The 22,355-nt window shown below is 37.1% G+C and overlaps 1 protein-coding gene across 1 annotated transcript; it reads right to left on the bottom strand.

Moving 5' to 3' along the window:
* Window positions 1–5,737: 5,737 nt before the first annotated feature.
* Window positions 5,738–10,031, bottom strand: COMMD3 (COMM domain containing 3). Its single transcript, XM_060782386.2, has 8 exons — window positions 9,800–10,031; window positions 8,053–8,164; window positions 7,871–7,934; window positions 7,743–7,777; window positions 7,346–7,406; window positions 7,210–7,266; window positions 7,043–7,102; window positions 5,738–6,076 (listed from the first exon to the last, which is right to left on the bottom strand). The coding sequence occupies exons 1-8, from the start codon at window positions 9,936–9,938 to the stop codon at window positions 6,017–6,019; spliced, it is 588 nt and encodes a 195-aa protein (XP_060638369.2). The 5' UTR covers window positions 9,939–10,031; the 3' UTR covers window positions 5,738–6,016.
* Window positions 10,032–22,355: the final 12,324 nt, after the last annotated feature.

Raw genomic sequence — 22,355 nt, 5'->3', positions numbered from 1 at the left:
AGAGTGGTCCCTCCAGGCTCAGTTTCCCTACCTTAAAACCTGAACCCACTCTTCTTTTTCCTCCTGGGAAATTTATAAGGGGCTTGGTTTATGAAGATCCTATTCCTCTAACCATGACTCCAAAAACCACTAAATGTGAATTACCGAAAAGCAGGCATGGGCAAACTTTGGCCTTCCAGGTGTTTTATACTTCAACTCCCACTATTCCATTGATAGCCATTTGGAGCAGGGTGATTGGGGACATTTTATAGAATCATAGAGTTGGAAGAGACCTCATGGGCCATCCAGTCCAACCCCCTGCCAAGAAGCAGGAAAATTGCATTCAAAGCACCCCCACAGATGGCCATCCAATCTCTGTTTAAAAGCTTCCAAAGAAGGAGCCTCTACCACACTCGGGGGCAGAGAGTTCCACTGCTGAACAGCTCTCAGGAGCTTGGTTTATGAAGATCCGATTCCTCTAACCATCACTCTAAAAACCCTAAATGTGAATTACTGAAGATCAGGGATGGGCAAACTTGGGCCCTCCAGGTGTTTTGTACTTCAACTCCCACTATTCCATTGATAGCCATTTGGAGCAGGGGGATTGGGGACATTTTATAGAATCATAGAGTTGGAAGAGACCTCATGGGCCATCCAGTCCAACCCCCTGCCAAGAAGCAGGAAAATTGCATTCAAAGCACCCCCACAGATGGCCATCCAATCTCTGTTTAAAAGCTTCCAAAGAAGGAGCCTCTACCACACTCGGGGGCAGAGAGTTCCACTGCTGAACAGCTCTCAGGAGCTTGGTTTATGAAGATCCGATTCCTCTAACCATCACTCTAAAAACCCTAAATGTGAATTACTGAAGATCAGGGATGGGCAAACTTTGGCCTTCCAGGTGTTTTATACTTCAACTCCCACTATTCCATTGATAGCCATTTGGAGCAGGGGGATTGGGGACATTTTATAGAATCATAGAGTTGGAAGAGACCTCATGGGCCATCCAGTCCAACCCCCTGCCAAGAAGCAGGAAAATTGCATTCAAAGCACCCCCACAGATGGCCATCCAATCTCTGTTTAAAAGCTTCCAAAGAAGGAGCCTCTACCACACTCGGGGGCAGAGAGTTCCACTGCTGAACAGCTCTCAGGAGCTTGGTTTATGAAGATCCGATTCCTCTAACCATCACTCTAAAAACCCTAAATGTGAATTACTGAAGATCAGGGATGGGCAAACTTGGGCCCTCCAGGTGTTTTGTACTTCAACTCCCACCATTTCTAACTGCCTCAGGCCCCTTCCTTTTCCCAGGTTTCCCCCCCACGAAGCAGCTCCTTTTCCTTCCATTGTCCTTCCTCAGGCTTTCTATCGCTTTTCTTCTTCCACACACGAGGCAGACTCGCGGGTCTTAGTAACTCAAACACTGTGGAAGTGCAGTTTCAAGGGACGCCTCCCATTTGTTAGGGACTTAAAACAGGCAGTCCCTGTGTTGTGCCTTTCCTCCCTCGCCTCCCTCTCTACCTGCTTTCATTCCCAGCCCTTTGTCTTCTTTCATTCCCAACCCTTTCTGGGTTGACATAACTGTGGTCCCTTGCTTTTTGGCTGACCCATTCACACCTGTCTTTTGTGTCGTCCTCTTCCCTATCTTTCTCCCTCAGTGACCCCATTTCTCCTCAGTCCCCCTCAGTTTGGACTCCTTGTTCTCCCTCACTTTTGAGACCCCGAAATAGGCTCGACCCGTGTTTATTTCACGACCCCAAAGGAGTTGCGAGGTCTTGATGTTTATGTTATGCTTTATGTGTCCCGTGGAAACATAACACGTGGATAACCCCCCCCCCCCCCACACACACACACTTCGTCCTTTCACTTTCTCCCCTCAGAGTCAATGTCTCTTCAGCATCAAGGCACGTCCCCTCAATTTGGACTCCTCCTCCCTGACTTTTGGGACCCCAAAATAGGCTCGACCCGTGTTTATTTCACGACCCCAAAGGAGTTGCGAGGTCTTGATCTTTATGTTATGTGTCCTGTGGAAACATACAAGTGCCCCCCCCCCAACAAAACCCCCTAGTCCTTCTTTCACTTTCTCCCCTCAGAGTCAACGTCTCCTCTGCACCAAGGAACGTCCCCTCAGTTTGGACTCCTTCTCTCTGACTTTTGAGACCCCAAAATAGGCTCGACCCGTGTTTATTTCACGATCCCAAAGGACTTGCGAGGTCTTGATGTTTATGTTATGTGTCCCGTGGAAACATACAAGTGGACCCCCCCCCCCCAAAAAAAACCCCTCGTCCTTTCACTTTCGCCCCTCAATGTCTCCTCAGCATCAAGGCACGTCCCCTCAGTTTGGACTCCTTCTCCCTGACTTTTGAGACCTCAAAATAGGCTCGACCCGTGTTTATTTCACGACCACAAAGGAGCTGTGAGGTTTTGCTTTATGTGTCCCGTGGAAACATAACCCTCCCCAAAAAACCCTAATCCTTCTTCCACTTTCCTTCCTCAGAGTCAATGTCTCCTCAGCACCATGGCACATCCCCTCAGTTGGGACACTTTCTCCTTGACATGTGAGACCCCGAAATGGGCTCGACCCATGTTTATTTCACGACCCCCAAAGGAGCTACGAGGTCTTAATGTTTATGTTATGCTTTAGGTGTCCCGTGGAAACATAATAAGTGGATTCCCCTCACAAAAACCCCTCGTCCTTCTTCTACTTCCCCCCTCAAGAGTCCATGTCTCCTCAGCACCAAGGCACGTCCCCTCAGTTTGGACTCCTTCTCCGACTTGGGAGACCCCGAAATTGGCTCGACCAGAGTTTATTTCACGACCCCAAAGGTGATGTTTATGTTATAATGTATGTGTTTATGTTATACTTTATGTGTCCTGTGGAAACATAACATGTGGATTCCCCCCCTCAAAAAAACCGTCGTCCTTCTTCCACTTTCCCCCCTCAGAGTCCATGTCTCCTCAACATCAAGGCACGTCCCCTCAGTTTGGACTCCTTCTCCCTGATTTTTGAGACCCCGAAATAGGCTCGACCCGTGTTTATTTCACGACCCCAAAGGAGCTGCGAGGTCTTCATGTTTATGTTATACTTTGTGTCCTGTGGAAACATAATATGAGGACCCCCCCCCCGCAAAAAACCCCCAAAACCAAACAGTCGTCTTTCTTCCACTTTCTCCACTCAGTCAATTTCTCCTCAGTATCAAGGCACGCCTCCTCGCTTCCCGCCTTTCTCCTTCGCTTCTTCTTCTCTTCCTTCTTCACCCTTGCCTTCAAGACGACCCACGTCTTCCACCTCCTTCCCATCTTCACCCTCGTCTTCCATTAACTCTCCTTCATGAGATTTATCACACATTTTGGTCGCCTCTATTTTGTCTTGGTTCCCCGCTGACAGGGGCCCACCACCTCATAGCGACATTTTCCACCACGGAGAATGGTGTCAAGGGATACATCTATATACTTGTGTGTGAGGGGAAGAACATGGGAAACTTCTCTTTGGTCCTTCCTCGCTTCTTCTAGGGACAAGAAAGGCTTTATACACCACTAACGACATTATAAAGAGCGCAAACCCAGCTCTATTTGGTCTTTTTTTTTCTGAGGGGGGCTGGACTTCCCTCCATTTCAGGCTGGGAATTTCAGAGCGAGTTGTCTTTTCCTTCCATTGATACCGATCTCCCTTAATGGAGAGGATGAAACTGCCACCGAAGGCTATCAATGGGCACAAATGTCCACCTTCCCAACTTCCACGAATGTTCGTGGCTTGAGTGGCATCCAGATGACACCCCAGGTGTTTTATTCATAACATGACTTCTCCCCCTCAACCCATACACAAAAAGCGATTCAGACGGGAAGACATTTACACTTTCCTGCCGACATTTTGTGTCATAATCTCAACCCTCTTGGTTAAGAGAATATTTTTGGAAAGAGAAATATGTAATCTCTGAGGGAAAGGGCATGGGGGAAGGGGGAAGAAAGTGCTCCCAACTTCCACACCAATCCAAGTCGATAGGATTTTGCTTTAAATGACATCTTCACTGGCACAACTCAATTCCTTGAAGCTCAAAAACCAGGGGGTCCCATCGAATAAAATGTGAGCCCCACAGCTGTGTATTGAGGATCCTGGTGGTTAGGGAAGGGGGATTTTCCTCTGTCCCAGAGAAAGAAAGTACTTCTCTGGTTGTTAGTCATTTGGGGCAGGAGGATTGGGGACATTTATAAGGGAACTGGTTTATGAAGGTCCCATTCCTCTAACCATCACTCTAAAAACCCTAAATGTGAATGACTGAAGAGCAGGGATGGGCAAATTTGGGCCCTCTCTCCAGGTATTTTGGACTCCCACCATTCCTAACTCCCATCATTCCTAACAGCCTCAGGCCTCTTCCTTTTCCCCTTCAGCCCCTTAAGTGGCTTATTTGATTTGAACTAGTGTATATAAGTGTACACCAGGAGTGGGCAAACTTGGGCCCTCCAGTTGTTTTGGACTTCAACTTCCACCATTCCTAACAGCTTCAGCTCCCCCCCCCCACACTTAATTGGCTGAGGGGGGAAAGGAAAGGGCCTGAGGCTGTTAGGAATGATGGGAGTTGAAGTCCAAACCACCTGGAGGGCCCAAGTTTGCCCATGCCTGCTGAAGAGGATATCCTTGCCTTTCCCCTCTTGTCGGATGGTTCTCTTCCTTAATGCTGAAAAAAATTAAAACCACCCAGATTGGCTACCGTGCATCAATGGAGGTCTCCCCTCCCACAAATTTGGGCAGCATTGACTTTTTATCCTGCACCCCTTCATTCTCCCTCTCTCACACACATAATGTAGATATTGGGGAAGGGGGATTTTGGGCATCTTGCCCTTGAGTGTGCTGGGGATCCTACAGTTCTAAGAGTTTTCCATAAGAAGGGGAAAAACCCCCTAGTTACCCCATTTTTATCCAGAATATGCTTTTCCTAGAATGCAGCACACTTCATCAAATGGACAGGGTGTTCTCTCTATTTGCAAATATTATACAGGCTAATCACTCCTGACTAAAAGGATTCTCCAGACCGTCTACTGACAATATGATTATCCTCTCTTCCAAGTAGAGAACAAATATTATATAGGATAATCACTCCAGACTACAAGGACTGATAGCCTCTGGACCTTCTACTGGCAATATGGTTATCCTCTCTTCCAGGTAGAGAATGTTACTAGTCCTTTTGCTATGATATCACAGAAAACACAAAGAAGGGCGGAAACTGAAACATGTTTTCCCCCCCTTTCCCTTTATAAATCTGTGCCGAATCCCTACCCCTTTCCCAGGCTGGGTATATAATTGCTAATGGGAAATGCGAGATGGGGGAGAGGGCAGGGTTGTTTTTTTGTTTTAAGTTGCGGAGACAAGGCTGGTCACATTCCATTTATAACCATTCAACGGCATTGAAGTGAAAAGGGACCGACTGGTGCAATTAAGGGCACGACTGCCATTGTCTATCTACATAAACTACTGAATATTTAGTGAGTAAATCTGAGCTGAAACAGATGAATGACAGTTTCGTGTCTCAACCTTTGCGTGTGAATCACTAAAAAAACCTGTAACCCTTTAGCCAAATGAGATACAAGCAGGCTGACTGCTTAATTACAACACAATGAAGTCCTCCTTAGCTTCAGAGGTCCACGGATCTTGAAAGTGATTTTTGCTGGGGAGGTTAATCTTGGAATGTTGACTCTACAGAAAGGACTTCATGAAAAGCCTTCCCAACAAACCCCACTATTATAAGGCAGCTATGACACACAAACTCAATTCTCTCTCTTTATTAGAGGTTAGAAATAAGAAATGGAAAAATGAAAGGGTTTTTTTCCTCAAAAGAGTGAACAGTAAGCAAACAGGAAAAGAGACAGTTGATTAACAAACATCTCTGTAAGACATGTTATTAAAATACAATAGTCTTGACTGAGAACAAATCTTGTCTTCTTGTTTACAAAGTACTGGCCAAAGGTTATCATAGTTTCATCCAACAAACAAAGAAAAATCATCTCATGTTCTGTCTTCCATCCAGTAGACTGGCACCTCTGCATTTACTGCTGAGTTGTTCTCTCTAGGCTTTTAGCTGCATCTTTTAATTTTCCAACTAAATCCTAAAACATGGAGCAAAAACTTTAGAAAACAACTTTTTTTGTGGTAGTTATCTGGTTGCTTGCATGTCTTAAAAGTTATACGAATCTCTATTGTCCTTTAAAAGATACAAAATTTACCTGTGTGAAATTGTGGCTATCTATTTAATATTTTACCTTTGTGGCTATATTTGAAATGTTCCTGATCTTTGAGAAGCATACAACCTTTCTACCATATTTAGTAAGGGGTACATGCATAATGTGTAGAACAGGAATGTTATGCTACTAAGATTGGGACATTTTACAATGATTATAAGATTTGCCACTTAGTGTCATTTACAAATGAATTAATCAAACAAAGTTGTAAGGCTGCAATCCTAAAGGGTTTTCTCAGATGCACCATCATTTAAAAATGACGGAATTTTCAGTAAATGGTATATCAAACTAAAATATGTTTACTGTTTTCCACAGATACACTCCTATGAATGTTTGTTCAGAAGTCCCACTGTCTCCAATGGCACTTTATTTCAGGTAAGAGTAAATAGGATTGAACATGAATTTAAAAGGAAATATTTAAGTTCTGTTTTAAATTTATTTTTGTTAGCTCTGGACAATGTAAATTTCCTAATGCAAAAAAAGTTTATAATAATTAAGTAAGTTGAGGAAAACCCCAAGAAAGATGATTTCTGTACTGCCTGCACTGTTATGTCAACTATATTGTGATGGAACATGTATATTCTCTTTCAGAACATATTTGAAAGAGTTGTTCCCTTCCCACTCCCCACTGAATATTCCTACATTAGTATTAACTTGAAACCCCATATTCAGAAATTATAAAAGTAAATAATCATTCTATGTTTTCAAAAGGGAAAGGAAAAATAATATGTTTTCACATATTTGCGAAGTTTACTTTTAGTGGATTCCTGGTAGAAAATGTAATTACTCTGGTGATATTGGGTACTGATACACACAAAGATGATATAAATATACCTGTAGCTGCTCCATGGAACAACTAAAATTAACATCCTGGTGAGATCTTGAGTCATTGTTCTAAAGGAACAAAAAACCCCAAATAACACAAAATTAATAAATGACAAACCCTGAGACATTTCTTTAGTTTATTAATAATTACAGAATGCTAAGGATGAGTACAGTACCTCTACATTTAGGGTCATCAGATAGATAGGGTGATAGTTTTTATGAAGCTGATTCGTCTAAAGTAGTAATGAAAGGAAAAGGTCAAAATTTAACACAAAGAGAAAAATAGTAAAATAAATTATATAATTCAGTTACCTTTATTTGGTATTCTAAGCGCCAACAAACATCAGTTATATGTGGTGGACATCTCCCTGTACTGGAGAATACAATAATTATCTGTTAGGTTATATTATGCCTGGTAATAAACTGTTGCACACTTCATTGATATATAGATCAATTAAGTGTACTTCAAGTTCAATTTAAGGAAGCATGTTACTACAACTGACAAAATTCTGCAGAAGTTGTATTCACTGTATTCATTCTAGAAGTCTCTTACACTTCTATGTTATAATAGAATTGAAAACCAACAGCTATATATACAGGGTTAGTCAAAATGCATAGGCCAATAAGCCATGTATATTCAGAATGAATCAGTGGGGCTTTCCATAAAGTATATTCAATATTTCAGTCTCATAATATCAAAATGACATACCTTCCCAATAGGATTTCCAAGTTATCTTTATTTTTCTGTAAATGGGAAGAGGGAAAATGTTTGTCTCTTATACAGATTAACTAAAATATGAAATGGGGGGTAAAAGTGGGCAAAACTAGATTAAAAACCTGGTATTCTGTGCAAAATTGTTCAATTCTTTCTCTGTCAAACTTACAGTCTTCTAAATAGGTGCTAAAAGGAAAATCAAAAATAGAAAGTGTTAAACTTAATGCCCAGTACAACTCATGTAAGTTTTAATCAAATTGACATAAAAACTCAACCCCTGAAGGGCATTAAAATAGGAATATACCTTATGGCAGATTTGTCAGCTTTTTGCTTTCCAGCTTCCACTATACAAGTTGCAGCTGCAGCATGGCAATATTTTAATACTGCTGGATCAATCTGTTCCAGATCTGGGTGATCTAAAAATAAACGGGTTGGTGATGATTTATTTGGTGGGAGGGGTTAGTTTAAAATACATATTCTGAATATTTACCTACAGATAGACTAACTGAGTAGGACTGCAATAGCTGTTGGTCCATTAGGATGCATACAATATCGACAGCCTGTAAGCATAGTATTGACTCTGGTGCTTGTCTCACAAAACTCCCTTTGTAATCAATCATACCTAATTTTGGCAAAATCTCAACTTCCTTTTAATCACATACACATACTTTCCCCAAAGACTTTGATTCTGACACGTTAGTTTTAATAGCATTTAATGTTGGGTTTTCCCATAAAGTTCAGGCCTTGGAATATAAGGCCTACCTCTCATGAATTTTCTACAGACAGTGTCCTGGTTTTCCCCTTCCCATGCGTTTTCATATGCAATCAATGCCTGGAATTTCTTGGCAACTGAGGAGCTGCGGAGGAAATTGTGCTGCTGAATAACCAAGGAAAACTTGCATTTAGAGCATGGCTTTCTCCTTTTTCTGGGTAGGCAGGGCGCTAGGATTTCTTTCTCCCATTTGAAACTGGAGGCGAGATAATCTTAGGAAACCATTTTTCTCCAAGCGGTTACTTACAATATAAGCCTTCAGCTGGCTCAACCGACTTGCTCCTAATACAATCGTGTTCTACAAGCCCTTCTAGACACACACACAAATGGTCTGATTTGTTTCCTGAGTTTTATTTATCTGCTCGACAACTGCAGTTCAGGCCTGTTCCTACCGGAGGCCGCGCGTTAGCAAAGCAAGCTGCTCCCCAGGATTCAGGCGAGCGGCTGAAACAACCTCCTGACTTGCCTGCAATGCAAAGCAAAGCCTGGGAACAACAGCAGCCAGGCTGCTTTGCCAGCATACACAACCGCCGGTGCAGAATTTTGCTTTTGAAACACAGAAACTGCCCAGGCAAAAGCGCGAGGCCTGAAATAAAAAAAAGAAGGCACACAAACACTGTGCTCAGCCCGGGGTGAAGCTCGGAGCAACCAACTGATCTTGAGGCTTGTTTCCACTGCGCCTTCCGAAAAATAAATCAACCCGTTTACAGCTCTGACCTTTGCAACAACAACAACAACAAAAAGGTGACTCCAGGGCTGCCCAGAAGAACTCTTCTGGGCAAAATTTTAAATATATACAAAAGCAGCGGGAACAAACCGACAAGAAAGGGCGAAGGGAAAGGACAGTAAGCCATACACAACAGGCTCTGGGCTTTCAGGAGAGAGAGAGAGAGGCTGTGCTATTGCTTCTAGGCCCAAAAAACCAAAACAAAACACCCAAGCGCAAGGCATATTTACATTTCTGCAAGGAAGTGACAACCGCAGGGCAATGGAGAAGAGGCCCCGACCATAACAGAAAGAAACGAAACAAAGGCCGTGTGTGGGTGGCTGCCTCGGTGCAAGAGGACACTTCCTGCGTTTCAAGGGGAAGCAATTGTGGCTCGCTGCTGCTGCTGAGACACAGCAACCAGGCTGAACAATGAATGCACCAGGAAGAGAGGAGCAAAGGGAAGGAAGAACCCCGCTCTGCTTTCACTTTGCAAGGAGATCTCAGGAAAGAATCCAAACATTACGGCTTCCCTTCCATTCCTGCCGACTCTAGGCAACGGCGCGGGCTTACCTAAGAAGGCCTGCTCGGCCTGGCTGCTGAGCAAGCTCCGGAAAGCGGCCTGGAGGAGAGCGGCGTAGGCGCCCGAGGAGAAGCAGCCAGGATCGGCCAGGGCTTGCAAGCCGCTCTGCACGGGCTCCGACAGCTCCATTGTGAGCCGCGCCGTGACCTTCGACACCCCGACCACGTGACAGCCGCGCTCAGCTGATGCTGGAGCAGGAACGCAAGGGGAGCCGCCGCCGTGGTGAATGCTGCTTCTGCTGCAGGCGCCGTTTGTTTCAGCTCAGCGCCAGCAATGGGGGACGGCGCTGTTGCCATTGCTCTTGGAGCTCCCCCTCCACCTTCCTTCCTCCCTTCCTTTCTTCCTTCCACCTCCATCTAATAGGCCTGTAATGCATATATGTTCAATTAAAAAGGGCTTGATTTCAAAGCAGTTTCTCTTTTTATATATTCATCTATCATCTCCCTTTTTATTTATAGTTGTGGGTGTGAAGGGATATATTTTAGCACCGTCAGGGATTGATGTGGTTTCCCCCCCTTTTCTTTCTTTTGTATTGTGAATTTTGTGAGCTTGTATACAGGTGGTAATAGTACATTGGGTGTCTACAGCATTTACGTACACAAGCATTCCAAATAACAAGGAAAGGGGGCAAGCGTGAGCAAACAAAGGCAAAGAAAAGATTAATAGTAAACAGTAAGCTGAGAGATTGGAATGCCTCATAGTCATCCCTATTTTGAATCATGTATGTCAGTTCTTTTAAGATTCTTGTTTTTTCAAACGAAAGGCCTGAATGGTATGTTTCGATCTATATCATAGGAAATTACCCACACATTGTAGTTGACTGTAAGACAGGTCTGAGTGTTCCTTGGACTCACAGACAGATGACATGTTTTTTTCCCCTTTCATTGCCTTATAGACAATGATATAGGAGCTGTATTTCAGTATGTTCTACCATGACTTTATAAGGAGTTTTGAAATATCTTTAATATCATGAGGTAGGCTTACATGGGAAGTTATCTTTTAAAATACATGGTTATTATATTTAATACATGTTAACAGGAGGCTAAATGTTATTTAATTTTATTTATTGTTTACTTTGTTATAGTTATGGATTTACTTTGGAGATTAGGCAAGGTTGTTTATTTTGTCTTTGTTTAATGTATTGTGACATTGAATGTTAGCCATTTTTTGTTGGGAGCTGCCCTGAGTTCCTTCAGGGAGATAGGGCAGAATATTAATATTAATAATAATAATAATAATTAGAAACACTACAAGAGTAGCAAATGATAGGCTTTCTTGCTCAGTGTTTAGTTCAAAGATAGTCATTGTAAACAAAAATTGATTTCTGTCATGTTATGGAAATGTTTATAAAGGTATTTGTTTTTAGTATTAAAAGTAGAAACTTATTTCAAGCATTAAAGTTGCAACTTTAAGAATTTCTTTAGTTTCTTCCAAGTAGATCCTTTAAAGAACTAGGTGCTTCTATATATAGGTATGACTAATAGCTTGAACTGGACCAATGAAGTTTATATTTTGAAAACTTATAGTTTTCTAATGTTCTTATAAATATACCTTCCCATTCTCTGCTAGTTCCTGCTTTATAGGCCATCTCATTTTGTACATAAGCACAGTCTTATGCCTTTATTATTCAGATGAAAGTCCCTTACATTCAATAGGATTACTCCCAGGTAAGTGAGTACAAAACTGTCCATACTTAAGGCTATTTAGGCCAACCTTTTGGCAACTTGGTTTAAACAGAAATTGCTATTAGAACATGAATTCCTGTAGCATTGTTTGTAACAGTTATTCATTTAAGAGACAAATCTCAATGGCTAAGGTTTGTATTTAAATTAAAAAGTGAAATAACAACTGTTTTAGCACTATCTTTCTTAGCTGTACACCCTTCTGATAAACTAATTTGAGCTAGTTCTGGAAACATTCAGCTAGGTAGATAAAGTTTTATTTTTCTTATATACTGCTTTGATGAATGGAAAATGTGGCTAATTTAGTCTTAAAAGCACAACTAATGCCATAAATGGCATTATGGTAGTATACTGTACCAATTAAAGCCAGTTTTCTTAATTTAAAAAAGTTCCAATTGTTAGGATTAAATTCACTTGAATGATAAATTGTGATAGCAATATTAACTCTAACAAGTTGATTCTATTCAAAATGAAATCCCAAAGCAGAATAAATTTTGTCATTTATTTCAACAGGATTCTTCACCTGATGACTCATTATTTCTTTGTTTCCTATTTATTGATAAGTTAATGAATTATCCTAGTTCTTAGATTCTAAGACACACTTTTTTCTCCATATGAACATCTCTAAAAATTGAATGCGTCTTAGAATTGCAATTGCTTTTCTTATATATAAGAAAATAACAGATTTGAAATAATGTGCAATGACCATGGAACGGCTTGGACTATGATTATGGATGGTGTAATTTTAATATAGAATGTAATGTTTAAAATATTAAATTTTTAATAAGTTTTAATCTTTACTTTCAATTTTGGAATTGTACATGTTTGGCATTGAATAATTACCTCTATTGTAAGCCACCTTGAGTCCCCTTCGGGGTAGAAAAAGCTGGGATATAAATAGGGCAAATAAATAAATAAGATCTATAAATAAAGCTCTTTTTCTGTTGGTGGTACTGCAATTGGTGTGTGTTTTACAGTCAATGGTGTCTTAGAATAAAAAAAATACATTAATTCTAGAGCAGCCTTCTGAGGAATGTTGATGAACAGCCATTTTATAAACTTCTCAGAAAATTAATCTGAAGTTTCATAAGGTATACTACTACCACACCCACCCTAAACAAACCTGATCACATCTGTTTTCAGAAACTAAGCAAGGTTGGGCTAGGAGAAAAAATCTGAAACCAAAATTGATAATACTGGGCTGGAGCAGTCAAAAGAGCTGACTTAGGCCCCTTCCACACAGCTGAATAAAATCTCACATTATCTACTTTGAATTGGGTTAAATGGCAGTGTGGACTCAGATAATCCAGTTCAAAACAGATATTGTGGGATTTTCTGCCATGATATTCTGGGTTATGTGGCTGTGTGGAAGGGCCTGAAATATAAGTTATCTGTATATGTTGCTAGCAGAAGTCCTTTAGCAAATTAGTGAACTTTATTTTTCTATTACATATGATGTTTTTATGCTAGTAGAATGTATAAATAAGTAACAAAAAGCACAATAATGTTGCTGGTGAAGAAAAGAGCAATATATTCTCTTGGAAGTATATCCCATTAAACATACACATTTTTAAGTAAATAGGCATCAGCTCAGGGAAACAGCATATCTGCTAACTCAGTGGTAAACTGCCCATTGACTGCATGGTAAGGATTCTTCCTGCATTAAAGTGTAATTCAGAGTGCTTGTGTTTTTATCTATTGTTACCATGTAAACAAAGTTATACTTAAAGCACAAACACATGGATGGCTACTGTAACAGCACACCAAAACTATAATCCACATTTACTTGTCTTTATTTCAACTCTAATATAGCACCAAATTGTTGAAACAGAGTTTACATGGAAACAATTCTATAAAACATCTGAGTAGAGGCTGATGCAAAGTGAAACTTGTTTAATGCAGAATCATAATTCAGATCAAAAGATAACCTCTACTATAATTCTCAATAATAGGCCCATCCACTTCTTTCTTCAAAGGAAGATGGGTCCGCATGTTACTCAGTCAGCTTGTCTTCCTCAGGTAGATTATTTTCTTGCTGAAGACATAAAATTATGAAATTATTATTCTATTTCTTTTTTTCTTATACTTGGCACAAGAAATGTCATCATATGTGCAAATCATTTTAGTAAGATATTGCTATTTTTGAGGATGTATGCAGTCTTTTCTGTCTTACAATTGTAACTGCGTACAGAAGGAAAACTAAGTTAAATAAAGACAAACATTATGAATATTATCAGGAAATCCCCTTGACATACTAGTTTCATATAATAATTTGAGTGAGCCCTTTATGTATTCTACCCTCAGTCAACCTCAAGAAGAATGAAAATATAGACAACAGTTTCATTTATTATTCAACCTGCTTAGCCAAAGACTTCTTATAAGTGATAATTCACATCCTCCAGTTCAAAGCGTTTGATTAGTATACTCTGATGTCCTTGATTTAATTATTCAAAGAAGCTATTAAGCTGCACTTCCCAAGTTCATTTATTTTATATCACTTTTAAAAACCAATTTTCTATATAATTAGTTCTAGCTCAGATATCTTAAGCTTTCTTAGGGCACACAACATAGGGCCTAAATTCTTGGTGTCAAATGTTCTACTATTCATAATTCCAGAGGTATTTAAAAAATGAATCTGTTACTTTTAAAAAACAGGATTCTGACAATTATCTATTCATGTTTATTTAGAATTGCCTATTTAGAACCATCTCAGTCTCTAAATAACTACAAATGAATGCATATAATCTGCTATCAGAAGGTTTGGTTTATTAAATCAGTCAGTTCAGGCTATAGGTTTGGGAAAATGCTATTTTCACTGTTGTATATGATTCTAATATGGAATGGAAAGGACAGTGATAAAGATGACCTGTCATTAAAAAATAGTGATACTTGCATATTGGGTTAATCTTGCATTTCCTTTATTATCTTTAAAAATTTAAAGTTTTGATAATTTACATAATTTATACTTCATTAATAGATTAAAAAGAAATCTGGTTACATAGGAAGCAAATCTTGGTAGATGCTTGGAATAAAATTTTACTTCTTTGTTTAGGAAAAGTAACCCTGTATACTTGATCTTTGGTTCTCTATTTGTTCTCAAAGAAATTGTGTATATTATATATTCAGTAACCTTACAGAGTTTAAAAGCCTATTGCCGTTTACTAATTGGAGTTATCCAAGGTTGCTTGGATTTCCAGTTCTATTTTCTTGATTATGAAAAACTTGTGATGAAAAATAACTTGGCCAACATATGCACAGGCATGATATGAATTGCATAGATTCATGCATTTATATGGGCGAGGAATAAAAGTGTTCCCTAAGCCCATATAAAAATCTGATTGTGATCTGTTTGATTATTCCTATATCATAAAATGCTTAACTTCCTTTTGGATCAAAGCCTGTTTGCCATGTAAGATAAGGAGTTTGATACTGGAAGAAGTTAACCAATTATAGTAAATATGCAACTCTGATTACCCTGCATTCATAGAAGTAGTTCCATTATTTTTGGACTGTAGGAACATTTCATTGGCACTATACATATAATTTATATCCCTGTATCATTCACATCTGATATATCTTCTACAGTACCATCAAAGTCCTCTAATTTAAAATAAATGCTCTGGATTTGCAGGAAAAAAAATCTGGTTTTCACATTTGTGCCAGAAACATTCTAGCTGAATTAAATTGCTATGTTTTCAGGACTTGGCCGTGATCTCTGTATTTGTTCAGGTTTTCCTTTTTTAAGTTATAGTGATTTTATTGAGCCAGAATAGTGTAGTGGCTTGAGTGTTGGATTCTATTTCTGTACACAGGGTTCAAATCCTTACTCCAACCATGGTACCCTCAGGTTCAAAGGAAGGCAAAGGCAAAGGCCCTCTGAAGAAATCTTGCCAAGAAAACACTGTGATAATTTCCTTTTGGGGTCACCATAAGTCAGAAGGCACACAACAACAACAAAGCAATTTGGTTGCTTTTAATCTTTAATTGTGGTTTCTATGCTATTTATATTTGGTTTATTTAACTGAATAACTTTCCCGGAGAAAATGTATAATGGATAGCATTATTCAAATGTTAAAAATGAATGCATAGAATATTTGTAAAGAGTGAGCTTTGACAGGTTACCTTGAATAAGAGATACAATAACTTTAAACAATGAAACTTTAAACAACTTCAAAGTCAAGATTTTTTCAGCTAAATTATTGAAAATCATAATCATAATATACCTGGCTTTTCTTTCTGAATTGAATCTCAAATCTGAAAAGAATTTCCAGGGCATGGAAACAAGAACAGTATGGTGTAGCAGTCCGAGTGCTTTATTTGCCTCAGGAAAACACAGATTTATGGGTTTAATGTGCAACATTTGACAAGAGATGCACAGTTTAATTTATGAAACAGGATCGTTTTGAGATTAAGACACTGCTTCAAAGAAGTTGAGAGTAACACGTCATTCAACATAGATTCATTTTAGTGCCACTCCTTACTCTGAAAATCTAGTACGTAATTGTTCTAATGAGGTATTCTGTGAGCTCGTTTATTTTAAGACATTCTAATCCAAAGTGTAATTCCACTGTCATTCTTCCTGCAAATGAAACAAAAGACCTGATACATACATACTATTTAAACACATGTTAGCAGCACGGAATAAATGTGTTACACATACATGGATATATACAATAATTTATATATTTCTCTAAAGCACTGGCATGCAGGCAGGCATGATAGTGTATCTGGCCTATCATCTTATCTGCACTACTTTATCACGTTTAACAAGGCAATAGTAATAAAAATCAGAAACTTATATCACAATTCTATGTTTCTTTACTCAGAAGTTAGTCTGCTTTGTTCACTTACAGGTTTTCTTCCAAGTAAGCATATGGTAGCTGCAATAGTCTATCCAGATAAGGCCTTTGTAATATAAAGCTTTGTTTTTCTAAGTTCCTCCATTGATTTCTTTTCAGATATTAGTCTCTATTTTAAGATTTAATTGTACAAATGCAAAAGTACATCTATGGATACAAACTAAAGCCTAGTACCAAAGTTCTGATAACTTGCTTAAAAGGAATTCACAAGAATTTCTTTTAAGGAAAACTGAATAAATTAATTTTTAAATAAAATCTATAAAGAAAAATATAGGTGGAATTTAAATCCATGTTTTAAAAACCAGTTCTTTTTTAATGGTCCCTGCCATTCTCTGGTGGTTTATAATGAGTCATTTGCACAATTTTCTACTTTCAGCCTGTGATCTCTGAAAAAAGACACACCCACATAAGGACAAAGTACAAAAGCACTAGCCTTGAGAAGGTATGTATACATTTACCTTTATTATACCAGTGAGCATATATCCTTGCTAATAAAGCTGTGTTCTCAACATACAGATTGCAAGGAAGACTAGACAACGTATGGATTGCAGCAAAAACTATATATGCAGAAAAAATTAGATTGTATTATTGTATTATTTTTGCATATGTATATTTAATTATCCTTGATCTTTCTTTCCCCAGTAATAATACCAATTAAGATACATGCATCTCAAATTTTATATAAAACATAATATTAAAAAAATTAAAAATCTGAATTTATTCTGCTTAACGGTTGACATGTTGCCATTACATTTATGATCATTTGCTTTCTACACACTAGTGAACAGTTCTTGCCTTCTTTCAGCAAACTTGCCACTTAAAAATGACAGTTTCTAGCAAAATCGCTCAATAAAATGTAAGTATCAAAGCTATCAACTAATAAAATTTATCAGATAAATGGGAAATTGTGTTCTTAATCACATGCGAACACAAATTCACCTATACAATGTCTTGTACAGTTTTTCATGTGGAAGCTCAGTATCTCATTATAAGAGAAGTTAATGAGAAATTTATTAAGAAGTGTAGCAATTCATTGTTTATTTTGAAAGACTTAAACCACAGTATTGTTATGACCTTTCAAAACACGACATTAATTAATATTTTTTAAAAACAAAGGTGCTCTGAATGCCTCTTTGATTATAAGAAACATAAACTATCACAACAATTAATAAGGGAATTAGGTGAGCTTTCTTCAACCACTGCCATCCAGATGTGTTAGTTTCTAACTCCTATCATCTTGGATGTTGGAATCCAGAGCATCTGGAGGATAGCAAGTTGCAAAATTCCGGAGTAAGGCATTATCATATTTTTATTAGTTTAAGAAAACTTGAAGAGATAGCAGCAATACTTTTGTATATGAAATCCAAATCTTCTGCAATATGAAGTACTGTCCTGGAGAATATCTAGATAGTTATACATCAACCTGAACATGTAACAAAGCTTATTCCTCCCAGTTATGCATACAATATAATGCCATTTTAAAATGGTGAGTTTCAAAACTCATAATTAAATAATAAGTGATGGGCCCACTACAAGGTATAAATTCACTTACTGTCTTTAAATGGTACCAAAAGACATGTTATAATCAAGGTTCAGTAAAGTGTAGTATATCAATAGAGAACCATATCTCTCTTGTAGAATCAGATCTTTAATATCATATGTATAAAACACAATGTACACAATCCTATGCTTTGTGGACAAGGATTTCAAGGAGCAAAATAATTTTGTTATGATAGCCTGTCATCAAAGTAAACAAATAATGACTAAAATTAGGTGTGTAATGACATTTGAAACCTCAAAATAACATCGTGACCAGTTTTATCTTTTACTCTTCCAAAAAAATGGAGGGGGAGTAAGAAAGAAGGGGAAATTGCAGAAGAATAGAGAGATCCTCAGTAAGAAAAGCCAAAATATCACTAACTGTGCATCTCTCCAGAAATATTGTATTTACTTGTTCAGACAAGTAAGCAAATTTATGTTAAAAAAAACCCAAACAGGCAGAAACAAATAAACAAGTAAAAATAAAAAAACACAGAGAGCTAAAGAAACTGTACAAAATGTATAATTTAGAATTGCTCACTTATTGCAATATATATTGTAAATTGTGTTGCGTTCAGCGTTTCAGAGTAACATGTCTTGCTTTATAAAATGTCAACAACAAAAAAATTATTCACTTTCTGTCTAATATGTTTTAAAATTCTTCCCCCTTGGCGTGACAATTTTTGATAAAAAGTCTATCAGGCATATCGTGGGAGAATCCCCATTCCAAAAGAAGTTATTGTACAACTTGTAGTCATACTAATCAATCTGCTGGACTAATGTTTACAATGAAATTTAGATAATTAGCTTAATAACTAAGTGGTGTACTAAAGTTAAAACGTATTGTACTAAACCCAAAATTGCATTCAAAATAACCTTGAAGAATGCCCCAAGATAGTAACAACAAACTATAGGAATTAGATTTATAGGGAGGCCGGAAAGATAGAAATTTAAAAAGAATCATAAAAGGAGTTGAATTTGACTAATCATCATCATCATCATCATCATCATCATCATCATCATCATCATTTAATAACTTATTAATCGCCCTCCATCCGAGAATGCTCTAGGCGATTTACAGCTAAATTATAAAAGATAAAATACATACTAATGTGAAGTTCAATATAATCTTTTTTTGATAGGAGCTTTCTTCTTCCCTCCCTCTCAGTCTTTCAGTTGTAAAAAGAAAAGCATGAAAAATGGGCCCTGTTCCATGTCAGTTATTTCAAACATAGCTAAACAAAACAGCAGCTCAACATCCAAGGGCAAATAAAGGACGTCCTCAAATGATCTGCATTGCCTTTACATTGTGAAGGAAAGATTACAAAATATACATTTATTGTAAATATATTTTAATTAAATAAAGCTAGTTAGTCGGTGCACTTTTCTATTACAGAGAAGGAATGTCACTAAGAAACCTTTCTTCCAAGTGTAGAGATCGGAATTAATTTTCAGAAATTATTGTTCTGCTCTTTTGACTTTATACCGTTGGATAAGGGACCATTTTAAGAAGATTGCACTTGGAAATGCTACAAAGACCTCATCATGTTGAGTTCAATTTATTAGATTCTTTAGATTTCACTGCAATCACTAAAAATTGTGAACTACTATTTTATCAAATTCTTTACGATCTGAAATTCAATCTCCTATACCATAATTATTTTGTAATTAGGAAAATGCATGCAAAATACTGTACTTATTTACTAATCATATATTTCATTTTGACACTGTCATATTTTATTTCTCATAACAAGGGAATCTTTATTTAGGTCTATTTGATTTGTGTTTTATCCTTTGAAAAAGCCCATATGGCTGGAAATATTCAGGAAAAGCATATTATACTTATCTGGACTAGATCCTTCTAAGACCTCTCCATTTGGCTTTTTGATTTTTATTCATGGCCATAAACATTCAGAATAAAACATCTTGGGATAATATGCCACACTTCAGGAACATCAAAGGCATTTTCAAAATATATAACATTGCAATCAAGTGTAATGAAAGTACTATCTTCATGTCATTTAATTTAAAATGTCAAGTCAGTTTTAAAGAAGTTTGTTGACAAATTTATTCCAGACAATAGAGTTATATTTCAAGGAAGAGTGTAGTAAAATAGTGTATATAGGAGATTTTTTAAAAATGGGAATTTTAATGAAAACCAGTATAAGTAATGTATCTCAAGATTCCTTGAAAAGTCAAAATGGGACCTAATGGTTGGTAAATATTTCCATACAACAACAGGTAAAATTTGAAGATGTACATAATGGAACTATGTCCCATTCTATGCACTTTAAGATTGCAATCCTGTATGATGGTAGCAACCCTCAATGAACATTAGCTTTTTAGTAGATGCGTGTAAGATTGTTTTGTAATAGGTCTTCTACTGGTAATTTATAATGAAAGTTATAAACATGCGGACACACAAGCAACACAATGCAGATATTTACTGATAATGGAAATACATCTTGGAACAGCAAATCAAATATTGGTGATTTAAATTTTTTTAACCAATTATTAAATCTGTAATTTAATATGTTGTTTCCCTGGTTGTGCTCTCTCAACCTACTAGATCATTCTTACTCAAATGTAGTATTTCCTTGAAAGCAAAAATATAGGGCATATGTGATTTAACAAAAATAAAAAGCAGTGAGGCTTGTAAACAACATCTGAGTTTAATGAGATAACACACGGACACTAATAAATTAACACCATTATTTGTTGCATACAAAATTTAAGCTTATAAAAAACAAATAGATTCATCAAATTTATAAAAGAAAGTGTTCACCCTAAAAATTTGCTGTCAAACTGCCATATCTAGCAGTAATTGATACCAAGCTATAGACATTTCATAAGAAGTTTGAGGCATTGTCCTCTGACCATTTCAGAGAGCAAGAAAGTCAGTAAATCTCTAGAAAAAAAATCTAGAAATGTAATGAAATATCTCTATATATTTTTAAAAAAACCCTCAGAATGAGATACAGAATTATTACCATAATTTAAAACAGTCTTTTACACTTACATTTCTGGACATTTAATATAGTAATGACTTGTGTTTTAAGTTTTACATTCCCGTTTCCTTATTTCTCAGATCACTTTATATTTATTTATTTATTAATATGTAGATCATTTTTATAGACCATATTTAAAAGATTTAAGTGTAGTGTGCAGACAACAGGAAAAAATAACAAAAGTATAAATCCCTATAAAATTTAAAGGATTAAGACATTTAAACATATACAAACACACACACACACACTACTGTTTTGCTTTGTGAGTTAGAGTGGAGAATCATACTAGAAATGTACACATAACAGGGATAACATTAAGTGACTATAAGGGGGAAGATAACATTAAGTGACTATAAGGGGAAAAACAGATAAAGGGGACAAAGTAACATGTTAGGGATTTGAAGGTTTGTCATGGTACTGAAATGTGATTTAACATGAAGCCAAGCTAGTAAAATAGTTTTTGTTTGTATAACAAACAGAAGCATGTTTTCATAAACTCTCCTTCTAGTTAGCTCCTCATCAAGTCACAAGATGAATTCTCTGAACTCCAGTAAATGCAGCAATGTTTTCTCCAAGTCATTTACCTTTGGTACTGTTAGAGAAAATGATTGTGAGACCATATAGCTATATGCTCTAACATTCATAGTAATAATAATACTAATTTTTAAAACATTTGCTGTATAATTTGAAATGGATTAACCAGTTAAGGCAGCATCAACACAAGAATTCTGTGTAAGATCTTACTAAGCAGACTTGTAACAAACTAAACATGAAAACCAAAATTGTATATATTATTGGCTAAAATATTTAGTCTTCTGTAAATATGAGTTGCCCGATGAAAGCCTTATTAATTTCCATCACTTATTCAATGTTAATTTGACATCTTACTATCTAGATATGGGTTCTAATTTCTTTATTTCTTTTGGCTTGACAATTATGTTAATAATAAAAGGATTATTAATCATGTTGCCAAATGAAAGCATGTGATCCTATCCATCTCTTTAGAGTACGATCCCATATGTCTTCAGAAAAACAAGCTCTTTTACAACCAGTAGAGCTTTCTCTGTGGTACATGGGTATAGGATAGCAGCCTTAAAACTTACACTAAACTTGAAAGGCATAAACAGTGCATGTAGACTATGTCATCTATAAAACAACATCTTTCCCATTGCAATTGCATGACTTGGGTCAACCTACAATTTATAGGCTTTTGTGTGTACATATACACATTTTTTCACAATTAGATATTTTTAAATAAGTCAGCATTTTCCCCACAAGAAAAAATATAGACTTATGAAATAAAGTCTTCTCCTTTCAACTTGGTACCTATTGTTGAAACTTTACAGATGAAAATCTGTAAAGTAACTAGATCCTAGAGAACAAATGAAGAGCACCTCTAAGGTCTATAGACCACATTGGTTTTGTGAGCAGCCTCAGATCTAAATTATTGGTTTGTGT

Source organism: Anolis sagrei, chromosome 6, assembly GCF_037176765.1.
Source record: "Anolis sagrei isolate rAnoSag1 chromosome 6, rAnoSag1.mat, whole genome shotgun sequence".
NCBI lineage: Eukaryota > Metazoa > Chordata > Lepidosauria > Squamata > Dactyloidae > Anolis > Anolis sagrei.
This window is presented reverse-complemented; position numbering and strand designations above follow the sequence as displayed.